Source organism: Sphaeramia orbicularis, chromosome 2 (assembly GCF_902148855.1).
Source record: "Sphaeramia orbicularis chromosome 2, fSphaOr1.1, whole genome shotgun sequence".
In the NCBI taxonomy this organism is placed as follows: domain Eukaryota; kingdom Metazoa; phylum Chordata; class Actinopteri; order Kurtiformes; family Apogonidae; genus Sphaeramia; species Sphaeramia orbicularis.
Window position 1 is genome coordinate 27174358 of NC_043958.1, and position 22589 is coordinate 27196946.

The window sequence follows — 22589 nt, forward strand, 5'->3', positions numbered from 1 at the left end:
TGTGTGTTATACTTCTAAGTAGTGGGGTTGACCACTGAAAGGACTGCGTTTATTACTTTGAAAACTTACATTTTGGGGGGACATGTAGGTGTTAGCTTGGATAGGCTACGTACATGAGTGGTGCTAACTTTACAAGTTCATTCATTCTGCAATTATACTGTAATCATAAGGAGATAGACAATTTACCATTTTTAAGTTTTACTGTTATAGGACTGGGGTACAAGCAGAAAACAGTTTATCTGTGAACACTGTGTCTGCCGAGCTCTGTTCTGATAACACACACAATATGACATTAACCACAGGGTAGCATACAGGCTAACTTAGCATGTTAGGGTTAGCGCGGATGCTAAACTCATTAAAAACTCAACATTATCAAACTCAACAGTATCTTTATAGAATGAGTCGGATCTGACAAACGCCAAGTGACAGAAGTTTCTCCTCCTTTAACTCATGAATAATAACTAATGAACTTTTATTGGCAGAACTCAGCTCTACAGCAACTCTCCTCCTAATTAGAGCATGACCTCAGCTGACAAACTGAACCCAACATCACCAGTTTCAGCAAAACAACTACAATGAAACCCACCAATAACAACATTTACTAATGTTACCTTATCGTAACAACTCAATCATTTGTGGTTATAGTGGTTAAATCTCAACAGCTGTCCAAGTCAGCTAGCGAACTATAGAGCCACAGATGACAATTGAACATAACAGTTGTTTAAGATATAAATTTGTACAAACTCAAACCAAAGACAACTGAATTTACAACATGAATGTCCATACAGGAAATACACTCGATCATTTGAAAGATGACGATATCTTATTAACTTACCCTGGAGTTGCTAGATCAGCTGCAATAGAAATTAATGTGTTCCGACGGTGTTACACTCAATGTTTGGAACTATTGACCACTCCATGACCCGGAAGAAGGTGCATATTTCTTTGACAACAGGAGTCTATGGAAGTGTCACTACTCTGATATATTGAGGACTCTGGGTGACATGTCCTAAGTCAGGGGTCACCAACCCTGGTCTTTGAGATCTACTGTCCTGCATGTTTTAGATGTTTCCCTCTTCCAGCACACCTGACGTTTCTTATCAGTCTTCTGCAGAGCTTGATGATAGGCTTATCATTTGAATCAGATGTGTTGGAAGAGGGATACATCTAAAACATGTGGGATAGTAGATCTTGAGGACCAGGGTTGGTGACCCCAGTCCTAAGTTGCTCAACTAGTCTAAATATATGTCCCGGGAAATAAAAGCTTAAATTCTGAACTCTTGTCTTATATTCATATTTTGATCTTAAACCCAAATGTCTTCAGTGAACAACATCCCACATGATGCACTTTACCAACACTATGACAGATGTTACCTCATTTAAAAGCTGAAAAAAAGCATTAAACTCCAAACAGATCACAGACAGAGATAGTTACTACTGTGACTTTCTGGTGTGTAGTCTTTCTCTTTACATAGAATAGAACTGAATAGCCTTTATTGTCATTACACTAGTTGTGCAATGAAATTGCAGGTGGTCTCTATCAATGTCTGTATAATAACACAAGACACAGACACATAAATAGCACATATTTCGATTGCATACTAATTAAAGATACACTGTATGAAAGGGTAAAATTAAAAAAGATATAAAAGTAGTATAAAAATTTGCAAATTTAACAGTGTAAACCCTGGAAAAATACATGTTTTACAGTCGGATACTTCAACAGTTTTATAACAAGCTACGACTTTCTTGACTTGTAAAATTATCTTTTAAACTGACAAACATCATGCATGTAAACAATGGTCTTATTCTTTACTATACTTTACTTTTGTGTGAAATGAGGCAATATCTAGAAGGGACAGGACTTGGCCTCTGTATGTTGGTATATGACCTGCAGTAGATAATGGTCAGCATGGACACAGTCAGGAGATGGACATGTTCTAGTGTTTTGTCAATATCTAATAAATAAAATATTTTAAAAAGTACTTTGACTACCAAATCAGTGCTTAAGGTAACCTAAGTTTATCACTTAATGTTGCATCTGCTGTGTCCAATATCATCCATTTGTAAAATGTTTGTACTGATTTGTTGGCACTTTTTCATTTAATAGAGATATTTTGTAGAACAAAGGACACGTGGACAGATTTTTTTTCCCAAGCAAATGGGAGGGAAAATGCCTGTTGAGAAAAATATCAGTATAAGTGTGGACAGGGCATTATGAGCACATGTGCATCCATATGTCAACCAATAGAGACCAGACACAAGAACTCCGTTTGGTCCTAGTGTAAATGAGGGGTGGCAAACTGGCCCCCCAAATTGTCCAATCCGGCATACGGGATGAATTTGCAAAGTGCAAAAATTATGCTGAAAATATTATGTTAACAGTCAAGGGGGTTCAGGGACTGTATACAACTCGATGTGATATCAACTAAAATAATAGCATAATAACCTATTAATAATGACAACTCTAACTTTTCTCCTTGGTTTAATGTGAAAAAAAGTAAAATTACATTATGGAAATAACATGAAGTGTCTTAAGTGTGCAATTTTAACAATATAATGCCTGTTGATAAATGTTTTCAGCATTTGTAGATTCATTGTAATTTCTGATATAATAATAATAATAATAATAATAATAATATTATTATTATTATTATTATTATTATTATTATTATTATTATTATTAAGTTTTATTTATAGGCGCCTTTCAGGACACTCAAGGTCACCGTACAAAGTTGTTAAAATAAATAACAATTAAAATTACACATATACATATATAATAATAGTAATAATAATAACAATAACATTATTGTCTCTTTAACAGCTGACACTCCGACCAAAGTCATCTCACCACCTCCAGTAGAAGGTACAGCAACACACCAGACGTGCACATGCTGTTTTTTTAATTGTTAGGCAATTATGCCATGAGGCTAACTCATACACAAACGGGCAAAAGTATGTGGATACACTGAATTCAGGTGATTCTTTTCTGACAGGGGTCTGGGCTACAAAACAATAATGACAAATCGGGGTGTCATAATATAGTTGTATATTGTGATAAATATCATTGCATCGGTTAGTTTGGTTTAAATTGTTATCTTTGCTTCTAAAAGGCCTCAAAGATGGTTTTTACTTAATTTCTCTCAACACTGACTTGTTTTTATCCATTACAATGATTTTAAATGTTCTACCTTCTAAATTTCTAAAATATTTTTTGTGCTATGACTAAATAATTTTTCTACCACAACTAACCATCTACTTTCTTCACATCTCCCTTAGGAAGAAAAATTTCCTATTAAACTCAAAGGAAATATTGTTTATAAACTAATATGGACAAAAATAATGGGACACATCATGGCTACAGCTGAAAGATGTCCTGTTCATGCTGATTTCACATAGAAACAACTACATACAAACTATATTATGACATTTGTCATGATTGTTTTGTAGCCCAGATCCCTTTTAGAAAAGAAAAACTGAATTCAGTGTGCCCTAATTCTTTTGTTCATTTGTGTATGAGTTAGGCAATTATGCTATGAGGCTAATGATATGTTCCTCCTGTGTATTTACTTATCATTAATTCTATAATATACAGAGCTGCCAAAGAAGGAGAAGACGACGACTAGAGGATTCCTCAGTTTATTCCGTAGACAAAAGAAAAAGTCTGAAATGGTATGTGTGAAGTGGATTTATTTGAATGGAGATGCTAAGAAATATGATTAAGATTTAGCAGTTACTATCAAAGCTGATTAAATTCTGTCTTTTACAGGATGGGGCAGTAAGTGCTCCAACATCTCCTGATCTCAACAAACAAACATCAGGTAGTCTTAACACACTGAGTGGACCGTCTTCCAATACCCTGCCAGCGGATATGCCAAAGAAGAGGCGGGCGCCCCAGCCTCCTATAGGGGCATCACAGAGCATCCCAAACAGCCTCGGCACCTGCCATTTAAGAACACCACAGGTAGGTCGGACCATCATTTTTTTTCTTTTTTTTTTTTGTCATTTTGGATGTGCCTGTACATGCGTGTTTGTCTTGAGTGTTTTTATTTGAATCCAGTGGGAAGCAAGGTGATGGTTTTTGTTTCTTTTTGCAGGAGCAGGTTTGCTTGTTTACATTTCTGTTGTAATATGGATTATTTGCCAGTGAAATGATTCAGAAAGTCCAGAAAAGCATTATGCAATTAAAACTTGTACAAATACCATCCAATTTTAAAAAACTGGACTGACAAATAACCATCCACAAAAGAGTGCCAGAAATATGTTCTAATTGTTTACGTTTTCAACATAAAATGGGATTTTATTAAATTTTTTTGTAAAAAACCCACCTATATCTAAAACAGTCCTCCTCTAAGTGTCTCCAAATTTGAGGCTTTTTACTAGCTTTTGCTGCTGTGATGCCAGGTGTGGATGCTTGGCAATTTGGCCAAAAGATGATATGATGATAGATGTAGAATCACAATTCATGATCAGAATAATAATTTTCTAACCTCTTTAGAGGTCTCTCTTTTTTTCTTTCTTTTCTTTATTTCTTTTGCTATAACAATGCAATATATCTGTACTTACGGACATAAGAGTATCATTGAATAAGAATACATTATGAATGTGTCACTTAAATAAATCTAAATGTAGCTCATTAATTTTTGCTGATGATAACCATGAGGGAAAGTACAACTGCTTTCATTTCTGGTGAAAAAAGTTAACATATTAGTAGAACATGACTGTGTAAAACGTGGGAATTAAACACATTTCATCTCTGCAGAGGTCTGCTGATTCTACATTGAGGAGTACGAAGAGGAGGGCTCCTCTTCCTCCTTGTGCAAACTCTCACCAGGAGCTGCAGGTTGACACTGAGGTTAAAGGTAATGTAATAACCTGTGAGTCACCTTTGACCTTCGTAACAGAGATTGCACTGACAAAGGGCCAGACCACAACGTTTAGAGGTTGATATCTAAACCAGTGAACAAATCTTAGAATAAAATAGGTGTTAAGTGTTTCCATTTAAAGGTGTAAATTAGAATCAATCTGATTGTTTAAGGATCAATGCAGAGTTAATGCCGCTGATGTTGTGTACAGCAATTCATTTTGCCATCTAGTGGTATCAGTCGAGGAAGCAGCTTAGCAAAAAGGACAAAAAGAGATGAAATATGCTGCTAGTGCAATCCCAATTGACCTCTTACAGTATTTCAGTGGAAATGAAACGGGTTTAAAGCAGGGTGAGTTCTTGTATCTGCCAAATCCTTACGGCTTCAGTCAGTGTCACATTAGGTCAAGAGAGATTGAAGTTAAATCAAGATTAAAATGTCAAAGCAACGAGCATCAAATGGGAGATTTAGGAGTGAAATCCACTGAAAAATGCAGCTTTTATCAGTCAGAACAATTTAACCCTGTTCAGGGCAATTAAAGTGACCCACAGCCTTGTTCATAGACCATATTGGCTTCAGTCTGTTCTCAGATAAATCCCTCTATTGTCCAAGCTTTCATTCCCCTGTATCAGTCTGTCTGATATGCTTTCCCTCCCTGGGTTCAGCTCCTTTTTATGGCACTCCTTTTTTCACTGACTTAAAAAGAGAGCTAACAGTTTTGTTTTTAGACATGGGTTATTAGCCATCTGTAATTATGAGAGAAGCATTTCACAGAGCCCTTGGGAGGCATTCATTTTTAGAAAAACAGAGTTTAAGTTTAGACCAGACTCTTTACTTTTTCTAATTATCTGCTAAACTGCCTTCAGCGGTGTCACTTCATTTCCTCTTTGTTTTCTTTTCGCGGTGATAGTACGACACTCTGCTGAGCTGGTATCGGTGCTTGGCTGGGAAAACAACTCCCAGCTCAGAATTGATGATCATTAAAAATACTCATGGTCTTGTCCTCCTACATGCACATACTGGAAACAGGAAATGTATATTTACATTTAAGACAGAACAGGCAGTGTAAGAGTGGCTGATTATGTTTATTAGGGACGTATGATTAAATAAGAACAGGAAAATAATTCTAATCAGTGTAGGTTTGATTTACTGCAATGTTAAGTTTTTGTGCATTTTTGACAGTATGCAGTCAATAGAACAGAAGCAGCATCACTGTATTGTTCACATTGCCTACGTTTGCATTTTTAATTTGTGGACTTTATTAATCCCAAACTGGGATATTACAAAATATAACACACAAGTAAGCAACATCTCGTTACAGGTTTTTTTTTGTTTGTTTTGTGTTTTGTTTTGGTTTTTTTGTAATTGTGTGTTACACTTGGAGTTGGAAAAAATAAAATGAAATTTAAAAAATCAGAAAAATTGTAATAAATTACCTTAATTTTCTGACTATGAACATTTATATATATATCTGTACTATATCTGTAATTGATAAGACTACACACCAGGAAGACACTGTAATGACGTCATAACTTTTCCCTGAAGTTGTCTCTGCATCTTTAACATAGCCAAAATCTTACATTAATATAATATTAGTAGCACGTTGACCCGTGGGGAACCACAGGTCATATTAATACCGATATCTAGGGACTGAAGTTCGTAAATGTGTCATTCCTGTGTTTATCTTCATTAACTTTTCTGTATTATGAAAGCCAAGTGGCCTCTGTGTGCGTACATGTATGTGTGTCCGGGGATTCACACAAAATCTGGAAAGAGCTCCCTGCTCTCTCTCTCTCTCACTGGACAAATGCGGTACAGCATACACAAATGCACAACAGCATACAAACTACCACATCTAGAACCCATGGATCCCCATGGGTCAGTGTGCTGGTTTATAAATTGATTTGAAGGGGTTTCAGTGGCACATGTTTTGTGATTAACATTAAGTATAACACATTTGTATACAGTGTGTTTTAGACCTATTGTAGGAGCTGAGCTGGAAATGACAAGATCAAAGAAAATTCATGGCATGTGTATGAACACCACTAAAATTATAATTTAAAAAAATTATGGATCAAAACTGCTAAAATGCAGATAACAGTCCTTCAGGGTTGATGCTCTTCTGCTTTCAAAGAACAAGGTGAAATATGCTCAAGTATCAGTTGCTATGGTGTTGATGAAGTATATCATGTACGATTAGAGATGCAGTCCACTGAGCCATTTAATACTACATTAGATGTTACTTTACTATATTTACCACAAAGCGCAACTTCACTTAAAATAAACATCATATGTGTAAACGGTGGAGCAATTGGGGATATAAAAAAATATTTATTTACTGCCCACCATTGAGCGCCGTTAAAAGGGGTGAGACTTTGCTTCTATATAGATCACGAGTGTGAAACATATGGCCTGCGGGCCAAAACCGGCCCACCAAGGGTTCAGTTCAGCCCGTGGGATGAATTTGTGAAATGCAAAAATTGCACTGAAGATATTAACAATCATTTTAGTTCAGGTTCTACGTACAGACCAATATGATCAGTAAAATACTATCATAAGAACTACAAATTCTTCTTCGTTTTAATGAAAAAAAGTAAAATTACACAAACATTTTCACATTTACAAACTATCCTTTTCACAAAAAATGTGAATATCCTGAACAAATGTGAACAATATGAAATTAAATTAAGAGAAGTCACTACAACTGTACCAATATTATGCTGTTACTAAATGTTTTGTGTATTTGTACTGTGATCTAGAAGTTGTACTGCACATGTGTAAACAAGAAAAGCACTCGGAGAGCGCAGACCTCTGCCAAGACAGATCTGTCACACACACACACACACCCCCGATCACCACCAAAATTTAATCAGTTGTTCCTTGTGCCAGTATCAACATTTCCTGAAAATTTCATGAAAATCCGTCCATAACTTTTTGAGTTATCTTGCTGACTAACAAACACACAAAGCAAAGTGATCACAATACCGCCTGGCAGAGGTAATGATAAACTGACACATACCACTGTTAAAATTTAACTTATTTTTCTTAAAAAAAAAAAACCAACAACGTACATATATATATATATATATATATATATATATATATATATATATATATATATATATATTTTTTTTTTTTTTTTTTTTTTTTTTTTTTTTTTTCATGGTTGTTCATGTAATTCATGTGCATTTTAAAGGATAGTTTGTAAACATTTCCATAATGTATTTTTACGTTTTTCACTCTAAAACATAGAGAAAAGTTTGGAGTTGACATTGTTTATGTATTATTATGTTATTATTTTACTGGTCTGATCCACTTCAGATTATATTGTGGCCCCTGAACTAAAATGAATTTGACATCCCTGGTATAGATAAAATGTAAATGCACTGTAGTGGGAATTATGTGTTGCGTTATATGCCCCATTACAGAAAGTAGCTTTCACTGAATTTATTCTAGAATAGGGCTGGGTATCATGGCCAATTTACTTAATCGATTCGATTTTGATTCATAAGGTTCTGAATCGATTAATTTCGATTTGATTCAACTCAGTATTAATTGATTGATTCAGATTCAGTTAGTGATACCAAAGTACAATTTTGAGTTGTAACTTGATTATTTGACTACTGCAGCCATGCAACACAGAATCAATACTGATATTAGAAAGGAAATAAATATGACATTTCAGCAGTAAATAGCTGAATCTGCTCTGAAATAATGAACAGAAACATGTCCATGTTTCTCCAGTGGCTCAGAACGGATTTCTTTGTCATCTTTATTCTGTTTTAGGGCTGGTGCTTCTAGCCATAAGGCACTTTACTATCACCCTGGGGCACTGACACCAATGTGGCCCCCTCTGAAACAGAATCATGTTGGGCCCTTGGTACAAGAAACTCACTGGAGGGGGCGGAGCTTTGTGATTTCCGCTTTACTATTCCTCTAACTCCGCCCTTAGCCACAGGTGGTCCAAGTTATTAGTGATGGGACTTTTGGCTCTTTGAAGGGAGCCGTTCAATCAGGAGTCGTTCACTGAAAAGAGCCATTCAAAAGACTGGCTCTTTTATGTTTTTTTCCATTATTTTGAAACACCAATGTTTTAATGACTAAATAGGCTACATGTGATGATTGACATTACATTTTAAAGGTGTTTAATTGGCGCAGCAGTAAAAATTATCTTACCGTAAAAAAGAATAGTTAGTTAAAATATGTGGCTAAATCCATGACATGAGATGTGACATTAGGCAAATGCTGGAATTTAACAAAAAACATCACAGTACATTATGTGGACTAGTCTGTAGCCTAAAAATGAAGAAGAAAATAAAAAATTTTCTGATGAAATAACATTTTATTCTCCTCAAAACAAGAACAATAAATGTGTGTAAACATACGGAAAAAATTGCACAAAACACAACAGAGATTAATCACTGCAATTATTTAAATACCTGAACTATAGTGCAATTCTCAGAACAAGAACAGTATGTTGGTAAACATACAGAAAAAATGCACAAAACACAAAAGCGATTTATCATTGCAATTACTTAAATACCTTAACAACTTTAGTGCATTTTCCCTCAGAACAAGAACAATAAATGTGTGTAAACATACGGAAAAAATTGAACTAAACACAACAGTGATTAATCACTGTTATTAATAAAAAAAAAAAAAGAATGGCTCTTTACAAAGACTTGGTTCCCATCGTTCATTTCAAAGAGCCGTTCAAAAGATTCGATTTGTTCATGAATGTCACATCACTACAAGTTATTAGCTCTAAAATGACTGGCTTCCGTGACCCGCGTCCGCCTGCCAGCTCTTCCACACTGGGTTCGAGTTTGAGGCAGGGAGGATCTCCCACAGAGGGGTTTTCCCCACCCTACCTCTGCGTTCCTCCTGCACCAGAACCGTCACGAGCACGACTCTTCTCTGCGAGGGGCTCGCGAGACGGAGCCGGCCGCATTTCCGCGTCGGCGGTTTCCGCTTCATTTACTCATGGTCCTGCTCTGGAAAATCGATCTCATCCACCATTAATCGATTATGCAAAATTAAAAAGAAATCGATTTTTTTTTTAACCCAGCCCTATTCTAGAAACAAACAGAATACTTATTATTTTCAGTGAGTAGCTCAGGTAGATGTTATTGTAACACAAGCTGAATTGTTGTTTGCCATTTCCCCCCAAAAAAAATAATAAATTCTAATAAAATTTGGATTCATTTGGATCCAAGCCCCTCAGTGTCTCTTCCTCTGCCTCTTCCTTTGCTTCAGTTTGACACTTGTTTGTAAAGTTTTGGAAACCGTCCGACTGAAGCCCCATTTTCTCTTCCTGCCTACAGACTCTGTGTTACCTGAAGGGGCTGGTTGAGGGCTGCTGCTGCTGCTTCTCCTTTCCCTCTCCTCCTTCTACCACCCTTAGTCCTCCTCCGTCCTCCTCCTGCGATGGCCTCTTCTTCCTCCCTCCTGTTTTAATGGGGTCTATGGATGTGTGTCACTGTCACTGTTGCCTGCTGCACTTTGTTCTGTTGAAGTTTTCTGCTCATTGTGCTTTTCCGTATTGGTGAAAGTTTTGTCTTTTTTTGTGTGTTCGTCATCACATTTTGTAAACTCTATGCCTTCTCTTCACACACTGGGTGCTCAAATGTAACTGGTACATTGGTAAGATGGTTGGGTACATTTACTACAGGTCAGAATTTTTAGGACTCTAATCCTTTTAAGGGTTATAATAGTCTCTGCTAATTTTGTTTATTGCCTTCTCATTGTCTTTTTTTTTTTTTTTTTTTGCTTTTAATGATGGCAATATACCGCTTCCTGCTGTGCTGCATTTTTTTACTCTCAGTAAATGTGCCAGAAATATATATATATAAAAAAGTTAAAGTTAAAGGTATAGTATGTAATATATACTCAAAAAAGAAGAGAAGAAGCAAATTAAACCTGGAAAGCTAATGTAAACATTTTCTATTGTTGCAGCTTTGGTCGTTTACTTACAAACCTTCTGTCTAAAAAGTACTGTTAGAAAGTACAGCTTGTTCTACATGTTCGGAAGTATTATTGGACAACATTTCACTGCAGTGGGGAGCATATTGCTGCTATTATGGTGGAAAAAGGGCACTGAACAAAGGAAAACTGACATTATATCCCTGAAAGTGAAGGACTTTGGATGTGTTTGAAAATTAAAAAAAAACAAATAAAAAAAAATTCCTCCTATCTAATTTTCTTTTCTTATTCATTATGATCTTGAATCAGCATGACTAACAAATATCAATAATATGATCTATGCAAGATGAGCATAAAGCTATAAATTATGTCTAAAAATCTGCTCACCCACATGTGGCCCTTCTTAAGTTACTTAAAAGTTAAATTTACTTATAAACATAATTATTTTAACCCATGTATACACTTTCTCTGGCCTGATTTGGCTGCATTGTTTCCTGCTGAAGATCTAGTTCACCACTGACAGTTTTATAATGTCTATGACTGAAGGAGCTGAAAATGAATTACAAGCTGCATTAAATTGAAGCTCAACATAAAGATATAACTGAATTAACTTGTTATTTTGCACCTACAGTCATGTGCATTTTGACCTGTTACTTTAAGGTCGTATCATATCAGCTTATCTTGTTTGTTTTCATGAACAGTCAGGTTAGCGGAGGTTGCTGCTGCAGTGAATTGTGGGTTGGCATTCTGTCCTCTCCTTTGGTAAAGGATGGTCCAGTGCATCCTCTGCTAGAAGAGACACTAAAGGAAACACTGACGCTCCTTTCCTTTGCATTTAGAGAAATCAAACCGCTCTTATCATGGGAGTTGGGACCCTTCCTACGCAAAAAAAAGGACGATTCAGATGCAAACTTTGCTTTAGACAAAATGGAGATGTTCTAAAAGTTTGTGTATTAACATAATTGTGACTTTTTAAAATGTTTTTCACCAAAGTTTTTAATGTTACATATCTTTCTTTCTCTACTATAGTTCTTTTTTCTGTCTTACAATTTGCTTGTGTTTTTTATTCAAATAAAATCATGACTACATAATTTAACTTTATTTCACTCTGTCTTTATCTACTGACTGAAATGAAGATGGTAAAATGAATGGATGGATGTTTTTTTCATGTGTTAATATATATTTGTTCTGGTTGATGAATATTGTTAGCCTCATAGCTTAATTGCCTAAGTCGTACACTGTAAGAACAAACCTTTAGAATCTACTCAATAAAAGTGAGGTAATAATTTGCACTCATTTTGGTTGAGTAGATTTTACCCCATATTTGGAGTAAAATGTGACTAAATTTAACAGCTATAACACACTGAAAGAAATGAGGTAAAATCCACCAAACATATCCCAATAGATTACACAACAAATTACTCATAAAAAGTGAGTAATATTAACTCTCAAATGTTAATAGGAATATGTTCATCTACTTAATTTAGGATAGGGAGTAGCAATCTAAATATTGATAGTATCGATACTAAGGTGTGTGTATTGGTATTGGATCGATACTTTTGTTGTAGTTTCTCTTCTACACCTCCAGCAAATTAATTGAATTTCATCTCTCACTCACTCACACAGTTTACTTGTAAATTTTATTTATTTATTTATTTATTTATTTATTTTTTATTGGTTTTTATTTATTTATTTTTATTTATTTATTGGAACACCATTACAGACAATAATGAAACAAAGAAGCAACTTAGCTCATGGTGCAAGAATATGCAACTCAGCAGAAATATTCATTCAACAAAAAAACTAATAAAAACAGTCAAACACACCATAACTGTGCTATATATAAAAAAACAACACTTCTTATCAACTCAGAACACTGTAAAACACATAAAAACTGTCCCAACTACTTTGTCCCAATGCATGCTGGGAAACTCCCCCCAGCTGCTCCTCACGTCACAATATTATGGGGTAGATTTCATTATATTATTTTAAGTAGCAATTGCTACTGTTAACAGTTAGGTAGACTGTAACCAGTCAGAACAGATTGCACTGGCTAACTATTACTGTTGATTAAAATGTAACTGATTTCAATAGTTTGTTTGTACCAACCCCCAAAACCCTTTTTCACAGTGTACACTAGGAAAAAAACAAATGGAATACCTTGAATTCAGTGGTTTCTTTTCTAACAGGGATCTGGGCTACAAAAGAGTAATGACAAATGTCAAAATATTGTTTTATTCATTCATCTTCCGAACTTGCTTTATCCTCACTAGGGTCGCCGGGGGGTGCTGGAGCCTATCCCAGCTACCAATGGACGGGGGGGTGGGGGGTGGACGAGGCACCCTGGACGAGTCTCTATATATATGTAATTATAGAATTAAAATAGAACCCTGTAATTTTTACTTTTCTGGGCTTGTAAAGATGCAACATAAAGAAATTTACAGATAGAGGAAGTCTATATATCCTCACCTATATGGACAAAAATATTGGGACGCATGATTGCTACAGCTGTAAGATGTCTTGTTCATGCTGATTTGAGATATAAGCATCAATATTAATAATCACTATAAAAGTATATGACGACATTTGTCATTGTTTTGTAGCCCAGACCCTTCTTAGAAAACAAACACCTGAATTCAGTGTTTCTCAATAGGACGATTATGCTAGTTAGGCAATTATGCTATGAGGCTAACTATATGGTAACCTGTTTCTATGCTGATTCTTACTTCCTTTGCTGAATCACGAGAAAGAAATGTTGTTCTAATGTTTTTTGTTTTTTTTTTTCCTGTGTCTCCAGTGACGGCACAGCCTCTGAACGCTCTGAAGGAACTGTCAGAGTGTGATGAGTCAGACTCTGTAAACCTATCATTATCCTCATCATCATCACCACATCCATCACATCCACAGTCATCTTCATCTTTCTCACATCCATCATTGGTTCATCTCCATCAAGTGGCTGATTCATACCTGCCCACAATCCGAGGGAAAGATTTATCTGACGCCCGCTGTGCTCTTGCCAAAGTACTGACATCCTCTCTCTCTGGGGGAACACTGGTCAAGCGTCTGAAGAACTCTGCCTCCTTCCCAAAAATGCACCATGGTTCCCCCTTTAGGTCAGTGACCGAGTGGTGTCCAGAAAATGGGGTTGTGAGGACAGAGTGTGATTCAGGTCTTAAAACTGGCCTCTTCACTGAGCATGAGTGGGAGGATCCTGTAGAGAGGAAAAGACTGACCACATTCAAGGTTGTTCCTTTAAAGACAAACATGTCCCACATCTTAGAAATCCCCCTGGATGTCCCAGAACAGTACCGGATATCAGCAGGAGATTCACCTGAGATACACCAATGCTCTCCTGAGACTGAGGATGCATGTTCTCCAGATAATTCAGTGACTGAAATATGTTTTCTCAATCCAGATCTACATTCTCAGGAGTCTCAGGCCTCAGTGTCCACTCCACCACCACTAGAATTGGACAGTCAGAGATGTCCACCTCTTTCTAAAGTTGAGGATGTTGTTGAAGCACCAAAGGAAGTGTCCAAGGTTGGGGACGTTGGAGAAACATCAAAGGAAGAGTATGAGGTCAGCAGTGTTCCTGAACCACCGGAGGAAGAGTATGAAGTTGGAGACGTTGTTGAAACACCCAAGGAAAAAGAAGAACCTGTAGAAGACACAGACGTGGGACCTGATTCACCATCTGGCCAAAGTCATGGGGAAGTTACCAGTGACTTAAATCCAGAGGACCATAAAATCCCCAGGTCACACTCTGAGAGTACAGACAAAGATAAATGTAACGCATCTGGTGATGAGAAAGTTGAAGAGGAACTGGCCCTAAAAGAAGAAGAAGAAGAAGAAGAGAGCTTTCCTCCCCCTCCACCACCTGTTTTCTTTACTGAAGATCAGATCAGATCTGAAATCATGGAGGAAGTGAGAGAAGTCAGTTCCACTTCCTCTCTCCCCTCCCCACAGATGTCAAGTCCCTTCTCCAATGGGAAAATCAGTGCATCTGGTGAGGACCACAAAAGTGAGCCGCCTTCAGATCTGCCTGATGAGACCTGTTCTAGACCTAAGCTTCTGGGCATGAGCGCAGGCCCATCTCGATTTGCACAGGCAGTGGCGTTGGCTGTTCAGAAGTCCCGCCTCCTGGGCCACGGAAAAGTTTCGGGCCCACAGGTCTCTGGTGGTTCACATAGTACTGTCCCATCAGCGCCCAGGTCCACATACCAGTATGGTGAGTGGCTTTAACTTGTTTGTTGTTGTTGTGCCACTTTATTGACTTATAATAACAGAATAAGTGACATAATATATTATCTAATACTTATACTTGACTATATCACAAAGCAAATACGATAATTTGTACATTTACATACAGTACACTGTATATTTAATGCACTTACTCACCCAGTCTGCCAAAATGGCCTTCTTGCTGCTTTTAAAAGAGATACTTAACACTGAAACGTTTTTTTTTTTTGCTGTAAACACAATAATATGACTCAATTTTAATGAAATTCATTGGTGAAATTGTATCAGTTATCAGGGAAAACTACCCATTGTGCCACTTCTTTTGTGAAAACCTTTTTCAGTTCTTTTCTCCCATTTCATGACAGTCATGCTTTTAATATTTATATCATTAAATTTGAATAAGAAATCCAAATTACTGCTTGTAATGAGAGATGTTCAGTCCACTCATCCTTGAATCAGATTCAACCAAATGACATTAATTGTCCATTGGGCCAAATTGATGCCATATTATCACTCTGACCTAAACTACTGTACATGAACAGAAGGAATGATTTTAGCCTCATAAAACTGCCTCGATCAGTTAATTTGGTTGTCGGTTTAGATCTGAAATAATGCTTGAAAACACCACAGTGACTCAACAACACAGGCTGAAAAAATATAGTCTTTGTCAGTTAACTCTGGTAGGTGGGAGAAGATTGTATGGCTGCTAGGTAAAGCAGTAAAAATATTCTAGATATAGGGTCTTAGAAATATTCTCAGGTGCCAAAACCAGGACAAAATTATGCAAAACCATATGAGGCTCTAAAAGGGTTTGTTTAAGTGTTGTTCAGGGACATCTATTGGTAGTGTTCTATTGGTCTGTATATTGATCTACAGAAGGCGTTTGACACCATAAATCACAGCCAGCTATTGAAGAAATTAGAGATGTATGGAATACGAGAGGTTGTTCTTTCTTGGCTGGAGAGTTATTTAGGTAATAGACACCAGTGTGTACAAATTAATGATACGATGTCAGCACTGAGAAGGATTACATACGGTGTACCACAAGGATCAGTGATTGGTCCAAAACTGTTTATTTTTTATATCAATGACATCTGCAATGTAACAGATTTCTTTAGATATGTAATATTAGCTGATGATACCAGTTTTGCTCTGGAAAGAATTTAAAGGAACTTCTGTGTAATGTAGAAATGGAGCTGGAAAATCTTAAGACTTGGTGTGATGTCAATAAATTATCTTTAAACATTAAGAAAACAAAATTTATGGTTTTTGGGAATTTAAATGCAAGTGATTGTAATGTTAAATTAAAAATGTGTAATGTTGATATTGAAAGAGTTTCTGAGACTAAATTCCTTGGAGTTGTCATTGATCAAAAGCTAACATGGAAACAACACATTGAATACATCAAAGGGAAAATCTCAAAATCACTTGCAATCCTGTATAAATCTAGAAATGTATTGAATTCCAAGGCCTTGCATTTAATCTATTACTCATTGATTGTTCCCTATATAACTTACTGTGTGGAATTGAGGGGATCCACCTTCAAAACCACCATAAATTCAATAATAAAACTGCAAAAAGGAGCTATACGTATTATCAATAAGGCTGATTATTATGCTCACACGGAGCCACTTTTTCTAAATTCTTATGTGATGAAATTTTATGATCTCTTTTATTATAAAATAATGCAAATTATGTTCAGAGCAAAATCAAAAATGCTCCCTGACCCAATACAGGGGTTCTTTTCAATTCAGGACATTCCATATAATCTCAGAGGTGTTTGCAAATTTACTGTACAAAAAGCTAAAAAAGGTATGAAAAGGAGATGTGTGTCCATTATTGGAGTTAAATTTTGGAATGATGCCAACAGAAATTTAAAAACATGTAATTCTTTTTTGGTTTTTAAGAAAATGGTTTGTAAAACTATTTTTGAAGCTTATAAATGCGATTAATTATCTGTTGTTGTTGTTTCTTTGGAGGTTGGTAGCCTAAAAAGTTGTAATATAGGATAGGCTTTGATAAGCAGTCTGCTTCTGCCTATACCTTTTCAGTCATTATTCAACACGATTCTTGATTTTGTGATTTTTTTCTTTCTTTTGCGTGAAATGTCAATACTGTGTACAATATTTGGTGTTGTCATGACTGAATAAACTACTACTAAACTAACTAAACTAAACTAAACATCCATATGACTGAGAATCACTAGTCCTGTCATCACATTTACACAGTGAATGATCACCTACAGCTTGATCATCCTCTTTCCAACTAGTTTTCAGAATCATGCAGTGGATGGAGAATTAAAGTTACTAGCGGCATTGTACCCGTGGTGCCATTGTATGATAGCGCCCTCCCGTGGTGCAACAGCGGCACTGCACTCGTACACCCTCCCGTGCTGCAACATTGGGACACGCGTTGGACAAACACGCACCGGACACAGAACGTCCATTATAATAGGATACTTAAATGGTTAATCAGTGGAGCATTATTGCCCATTAAACTTAACTTCCATCCCACTTTTTGCAATTCCACTATGTTGTAAATATGTATATAGTCTATATAGTTCTTATTTCTGTTATGATTATTTTATGTTATTTTTTGCACCATCTGGTTATGCATGAACACTTTTTTTTGCACTTAATTATGTTGCTGCCTTGACTGTTGAATCTCCCCATTGTGGGACCAATAAAATCTTATCTAATTCATTTGCTGCTACAAAATTTACAAACTTGTACTTCTATTTCATTTTTCTAAATAATGTTGATATTTACAGGTTTTTTTTGTAATTTCATTGATCACAGCTTCCTCTGCTGTTTTCTGATCCCTCCCACTCCATTACACAGCCTAGACAAAGATCATGAAGGGGGGAAATGTCTGACGTTCCACATCAACATATCGACCATTTTGACTAGACTTAAGGGCACTACATTATGCTGTAACTTATAGCTTAAACACACTTACACACTCAATACTAAGTGTAAATATGGATGCATATGACTTGAGTCGCAGTGCTGGTTATGTGACTGTTTGTGCAATATTCAGTATGGTGTGTGAAATAAACCTGCATAATGTTAAAATTTCATTAGTAAATTAAAAACATTCTGTACTTGATGAAAATTATATATCCACATAATGACACACAATGTCTCTGAATTCAATTATTATTAATGAATTAGTTTCAATAAAAAGTATGGTATAAAATGACCATATGGATATTTCTCTCTTCTTTTAAAGAAAATAGAATAATGCATTTTATATTTGGTTGAAAGCAAAAAGTACTTTTCTCCTTTTTATTCAACACATTTGTGCAAATTCTATAAAGTATGTATATGCGATTAATGTAAAATGTAAAGTAAGTAAAATGCTTAACTAAATGTAATGTGAAACCAAGTGCACAATATTCTATAACAGGATCATTTCTTGAATAGTAATGGCAAAACAATATAAATAAAAATAAAATACAACAAATAAACAAAACTATTCTACCGTCATGCTGCACAGAAAAGGATAAAAGCATACAGAGGAATGTAAATGCAACCAATGATGAAAAATATGGCTGGAAATGATGACTTGAAACATAATAAAATAAATGATTGAGGTTAATAAGGAACAATAGACATATTTGTATTGTCATGTTACACAAGTCTGTTGTTAAGTATGAATCTGTGTTTTATGCGGTCCTCAGTGGCCCTGTATTAAATGTCATTATGACTGAACACTGAATGGATGAAGACTTTGCAAAGCAAAAAATTAATATGTTACATAACATAAATTGTCTTAGTTAGCTCCATGTGTGACCTAAACATGTAACAACGTATGGGTTGTACATTCGTCCGTGAATCGAGATTGGCATGATTGGCTCATTACACCCGTGGTGGGGGGTGCACTGAGCCTGCTCAGATGTCTATGGGGAAGCACAAGGTCTATTTTCTCAGTACATTTTGAAAATGTTCCTATAGAGCAAACGGTTAAAGTTTTAGGAATATTTAAACAAATCATACATATACCTCACCACAGACACGTCAGGGGTTAAAGAGTTAACATTTCCAATAAGTGATGTAAACATTTATGTGTCTCTTCCTCAGGTGCCTGACTGCATTCCTCCTGCATATTTGATGGAAGTCCATGTTTAGGGTGGGGATTCGGAGTCAACCAAAGACATCAGACTGACCATGTAACATTGAATATTTTAACCAACCAAAGATCAGCCAACTGAGACCAATAACTGAACTTCATCCTTTTTATTTGACACAACAGAAGCCACTGAGTTTGTATAATTATTTTTATTTTAATTTGTGTGTTTTGTGATCCTCACATTTTTGCGCAGGCACCTTATTTTCTTACTTTATACATGATTTATGTGCATGTGTTGAACATGAACATTTTCTGTTGTATTTATGGCCAAATGTACAGGACATGAGTTGTTGAACTGACCATGTCCTGTTTTTTTCTTTTCTTCCTCTTAAACCTTTTCTGAAGATGTGCCAAGGCGGATATAAAGCTGACGTGAGAGATTTTTTTTTTTTTTTTTTTTTTTTTCATTTAATAGCAAAAAAATCTTGTAGTTATAAAAAGGCTTATTCTGTATTTATACCTGTTTTTCTTGACACCCTTTTCTTTCAGTTCTCATGCTTTCAAGCATTGATAATGCAGTCAAACTAATGTACTTTCAGACTGGTGTACTTTATGGACACCAGGTGGTGCAAGAGCACTGTTTTGTAAAATAGATGTCTTAATCATAACCATGTGTGAGGTCTGTTATATCGCCCGAATCCTGGCGGGTACCAAAAGTGACTAAATTTAGTATATTTTGAGAGTTAAAATATTTAATACATTTTCTTTGCACTCAGAAGTCATGCGTGGAAATCATTCAAAGCTTTATTCTAATGTTCAATTTCCCTTCAGTGTCTTTCCAACTTTGCTGAAGGCTGTCTGTCCAAGAATCCATATAATATTCAAGGACATTTCCAGAATAAAAACTACATGTAATATTAAAAGGGGACATGAGAATATCTTTTCTTTCGAGTAAGAAAATGTAAAAAAAAAAAAAAAAAAATCCTTCTTGGAAGCATCCCTTCCATGCCAAGCATTTCAACACCTTCCTGAGTAAACTCAGTCCACTTTGCTCACATGCGCACACTGTTATGTCTTTAACGGACCCATACCTCAGGGCAATACTGCATAGCTATACTTGGGTGCCAAAAGAATTCGTACCACTATATGTATTGATCCAGCCCTGGCCTTGGAGGAACAGCAAGGAGCGATGCGAGGTAGAGACCCAGCCAGAACTGCCTGTGGCTAAAGCTCCTTGTTTGCCAGGCCTGGACTGAGTGGGCTCGCTTCAAGACTTTATTTCTCTCTCTCTCTAACATTCCTTGCTCCACCTGAGAAACGAAGGGGAGAGAGAGTGGAGGACGGGTGCTGGTGGATGATGGGAGGTGACCGTTGACCCTGTCGTGTTTCCACGACGCTCCCCCCAGAGGGGGCGCCCAGCCCTCAAGGGCACAGCCGTGTCACACTGCCGTTGTCATGGAGAATGCCATTACCGCCCCTAAGGGAGAGAGCCACGTCTAACGTTTATATAAAAAAAAAAAAATATCTGTGGAAAAAGAAACACACATGCTGGAGAGAAGCTCTTTTCCAGCCCAAAGCAATGATATCCAAAGTAAGTGACAACTCTGGCATTATCCTTTTTTTGCAGTGAAAGGTTGAATTTCAGCCTGAGCATAGATGTTCAACTCCGTCTCATGATTATGCAGACACTGATGGCACAAAGGAAACCTGGATTTCTAACACAACACAACATGAAATGCTACTCTGTCATGTACATTTATGATCCAGCGTGTGACATAAGTTGCTATCAGCACCAATGAACCTTTAAACAAAACAGACATCTACATAAAAAAAAAAAAAATCTGTTGATTATTCGACTTGTCCTCTCTGGAGACGAGTGGAGAGAGGCTTTAACAAAACAGGGGGTTGTAAATCCAGGAGGACACTTCAGTCACATGAGCACATCTTGGTTCAAACAAATTAATGAGAAGACCGTGGTGTGAATGCAAGATCAGTCTGAGCACGAAACAGCTGAACAAACATGTATAGTTTCATTTCATAAAGCTCATATTCTAAGTGCAAACAGTGTAATTGCATATGTTGGACGTGAATCAACAAACTGCCCATTTGACCGGAAGATAAAGCTGTTTTTGCAGTAACAGATTAAGCATAATAATATGACACGGCCCTCATACTGTAGCCTACTGAGCGTACACACAAAAAGCACACATACACAGCTTAAATCAATAACACACTAGCTGGCCCACACAAACACCGGTAATGCACATTTATCATTTATTTATTCCTTCATCTCTTCATTCATCTCTATTTAGTTTTCCATCAGATGTATCTGCCTTGTGGTTTGAAGATGCCCACAAGCTGGTAGAAGTCGGAATCTGATTATAAAACAGTGAGTAGGCCTGAGGCGTGCATCGCTGGATCCACTGTGTCTGCATGTGTGTTAGGGGTGCACATGTGCAATGTAGACTACTAATATATGTGTGTTTACATGGCACCTCCATGCTTGGATAGAAATAATCAATAGATGAATCACCCAAAGCAGTGTTGTTCTCCCCAGGCAGTGTGTTGCAGCTTAATGCTATTCTTTCCATTCACCTTGGGAATGGCATCCATCAGGCCTCCCCCAAAGTGAGGTACGCTTGCCTAAAACATCACCAGTGCTTGAGGGGCTGCTTGGAAAGTGATGCAGGGAGAGCTCAGTTGACCTTTCACCTCCTCCATGTTTGCGCTCGCTTCCCTCCTCTTTGGCGGAACAGCAAATCACAGAGTTCCTGCCTCATTGGCATTGTCAGGCGCTTACAGTAGTGTTTCTCTGCATTGTGCTGGTGGTTAACTGGTTCAAATGTTATGGAAATGATATTTACCTCTTCTTTGATCCTGTAAACTCCAAACACTCAGGCCCTTTTTTTTCCTGGTTGAGGGAAGGACTTAGAGAGGCGCTATAAATATGTTCAAACAGGAAAAAATAGATATGTGATGCCTTGTTTTTTCGAAATATCCAAAAACTCAGCTCCACACTGTTAAAATCAATCAAATTCTGAATTCTCTATCGCAGCTAAAGCCTTTTAAATCATCTTCTACAGCTGCTTGTATGTTTACAAAGGACATACTGAAAGATTTTTTGACAGAAACCTCAAAGTCAAGCGGGCTTGATTCATGACGCTTGGCAGCACAATATAAAATAAGCAAGTAGGAACAAAAGCAGAAGCATCATTTGATGGCAGAATATACAGTGGACGGCCCCTGCTGCTCTGTGATAGATAGTGGACAAGCCCCTATCTCTGTCATTTTTCTTCATTCATTCTTTAGTGAATCCTGAGAGAGCGCGGGAGAGAAAGGAGGAAAAAATGCAGCTTTTCATTGTGATGAATGGTTGATGTCTCAGATTCAATGCAGTGACAAACTGACACAATCACGGCAGTTAATTTGTCACTGGTGGCTGTTTCTTTGATCAAAACAGACGCCTCTGCCCTCTGCCTCTATACAATAAAA

At 36.7% G+C, this 22589-nt stretch overlaps 1 protein-coding gene and 1 long non-coding RNA gene across 3 annotated transcripts in view; one reads left to right on the plus strand and one right to left on the minus strand.

Annotated features, from left to right (window-relative positions):
* LOC115431370 (uncharacterized) overlaps positions 1–21159 on the plus strand; it is a 34508-nt gene extending 13349 nt beyond the window's left edge. For both annotated transcript variants that reach the window (XM_030151689.1, XM_030151696.1), the window contains exons 5-10: positions 2825–2866; positions 3596–3672; positions 3770–3964; positions 4763–4862; positions 13585–15015; positions 19109–21159. In XM_030151689.1, coding sequence (XP_030007549.1) covers positions 2825–2866; positions 3596–3672; positions 3770–3964; positions 4763–4862; positions 13585–15015; positions 19109–19116 — 1853 coding nt within the window. In that variant the 3' untranslated portion in view covers positions 19117–21159. The remainder of the gene's footprint in view (positions 1–2824; positions 2867–3595; positions 3673–3769; positions 3965–4762; positions 4863–13584; positions 15016–19108) is intronic.
* LOC115431385 (uncharacterized) lies at positions 3259–13307 on the minus strand. Its single transcript, XR_003937089.1, has 2 exons — positions 13257–13307; positions 3259–3324 (listed from the first exon to the last, which is right to left on the minus strand). It is a non-coding gene; the product is annotated as an uncharacterized LOC115431385 (long non-coding RNA).
* Positions 21160–22589: the final 1430 nt, after the last annotated feature.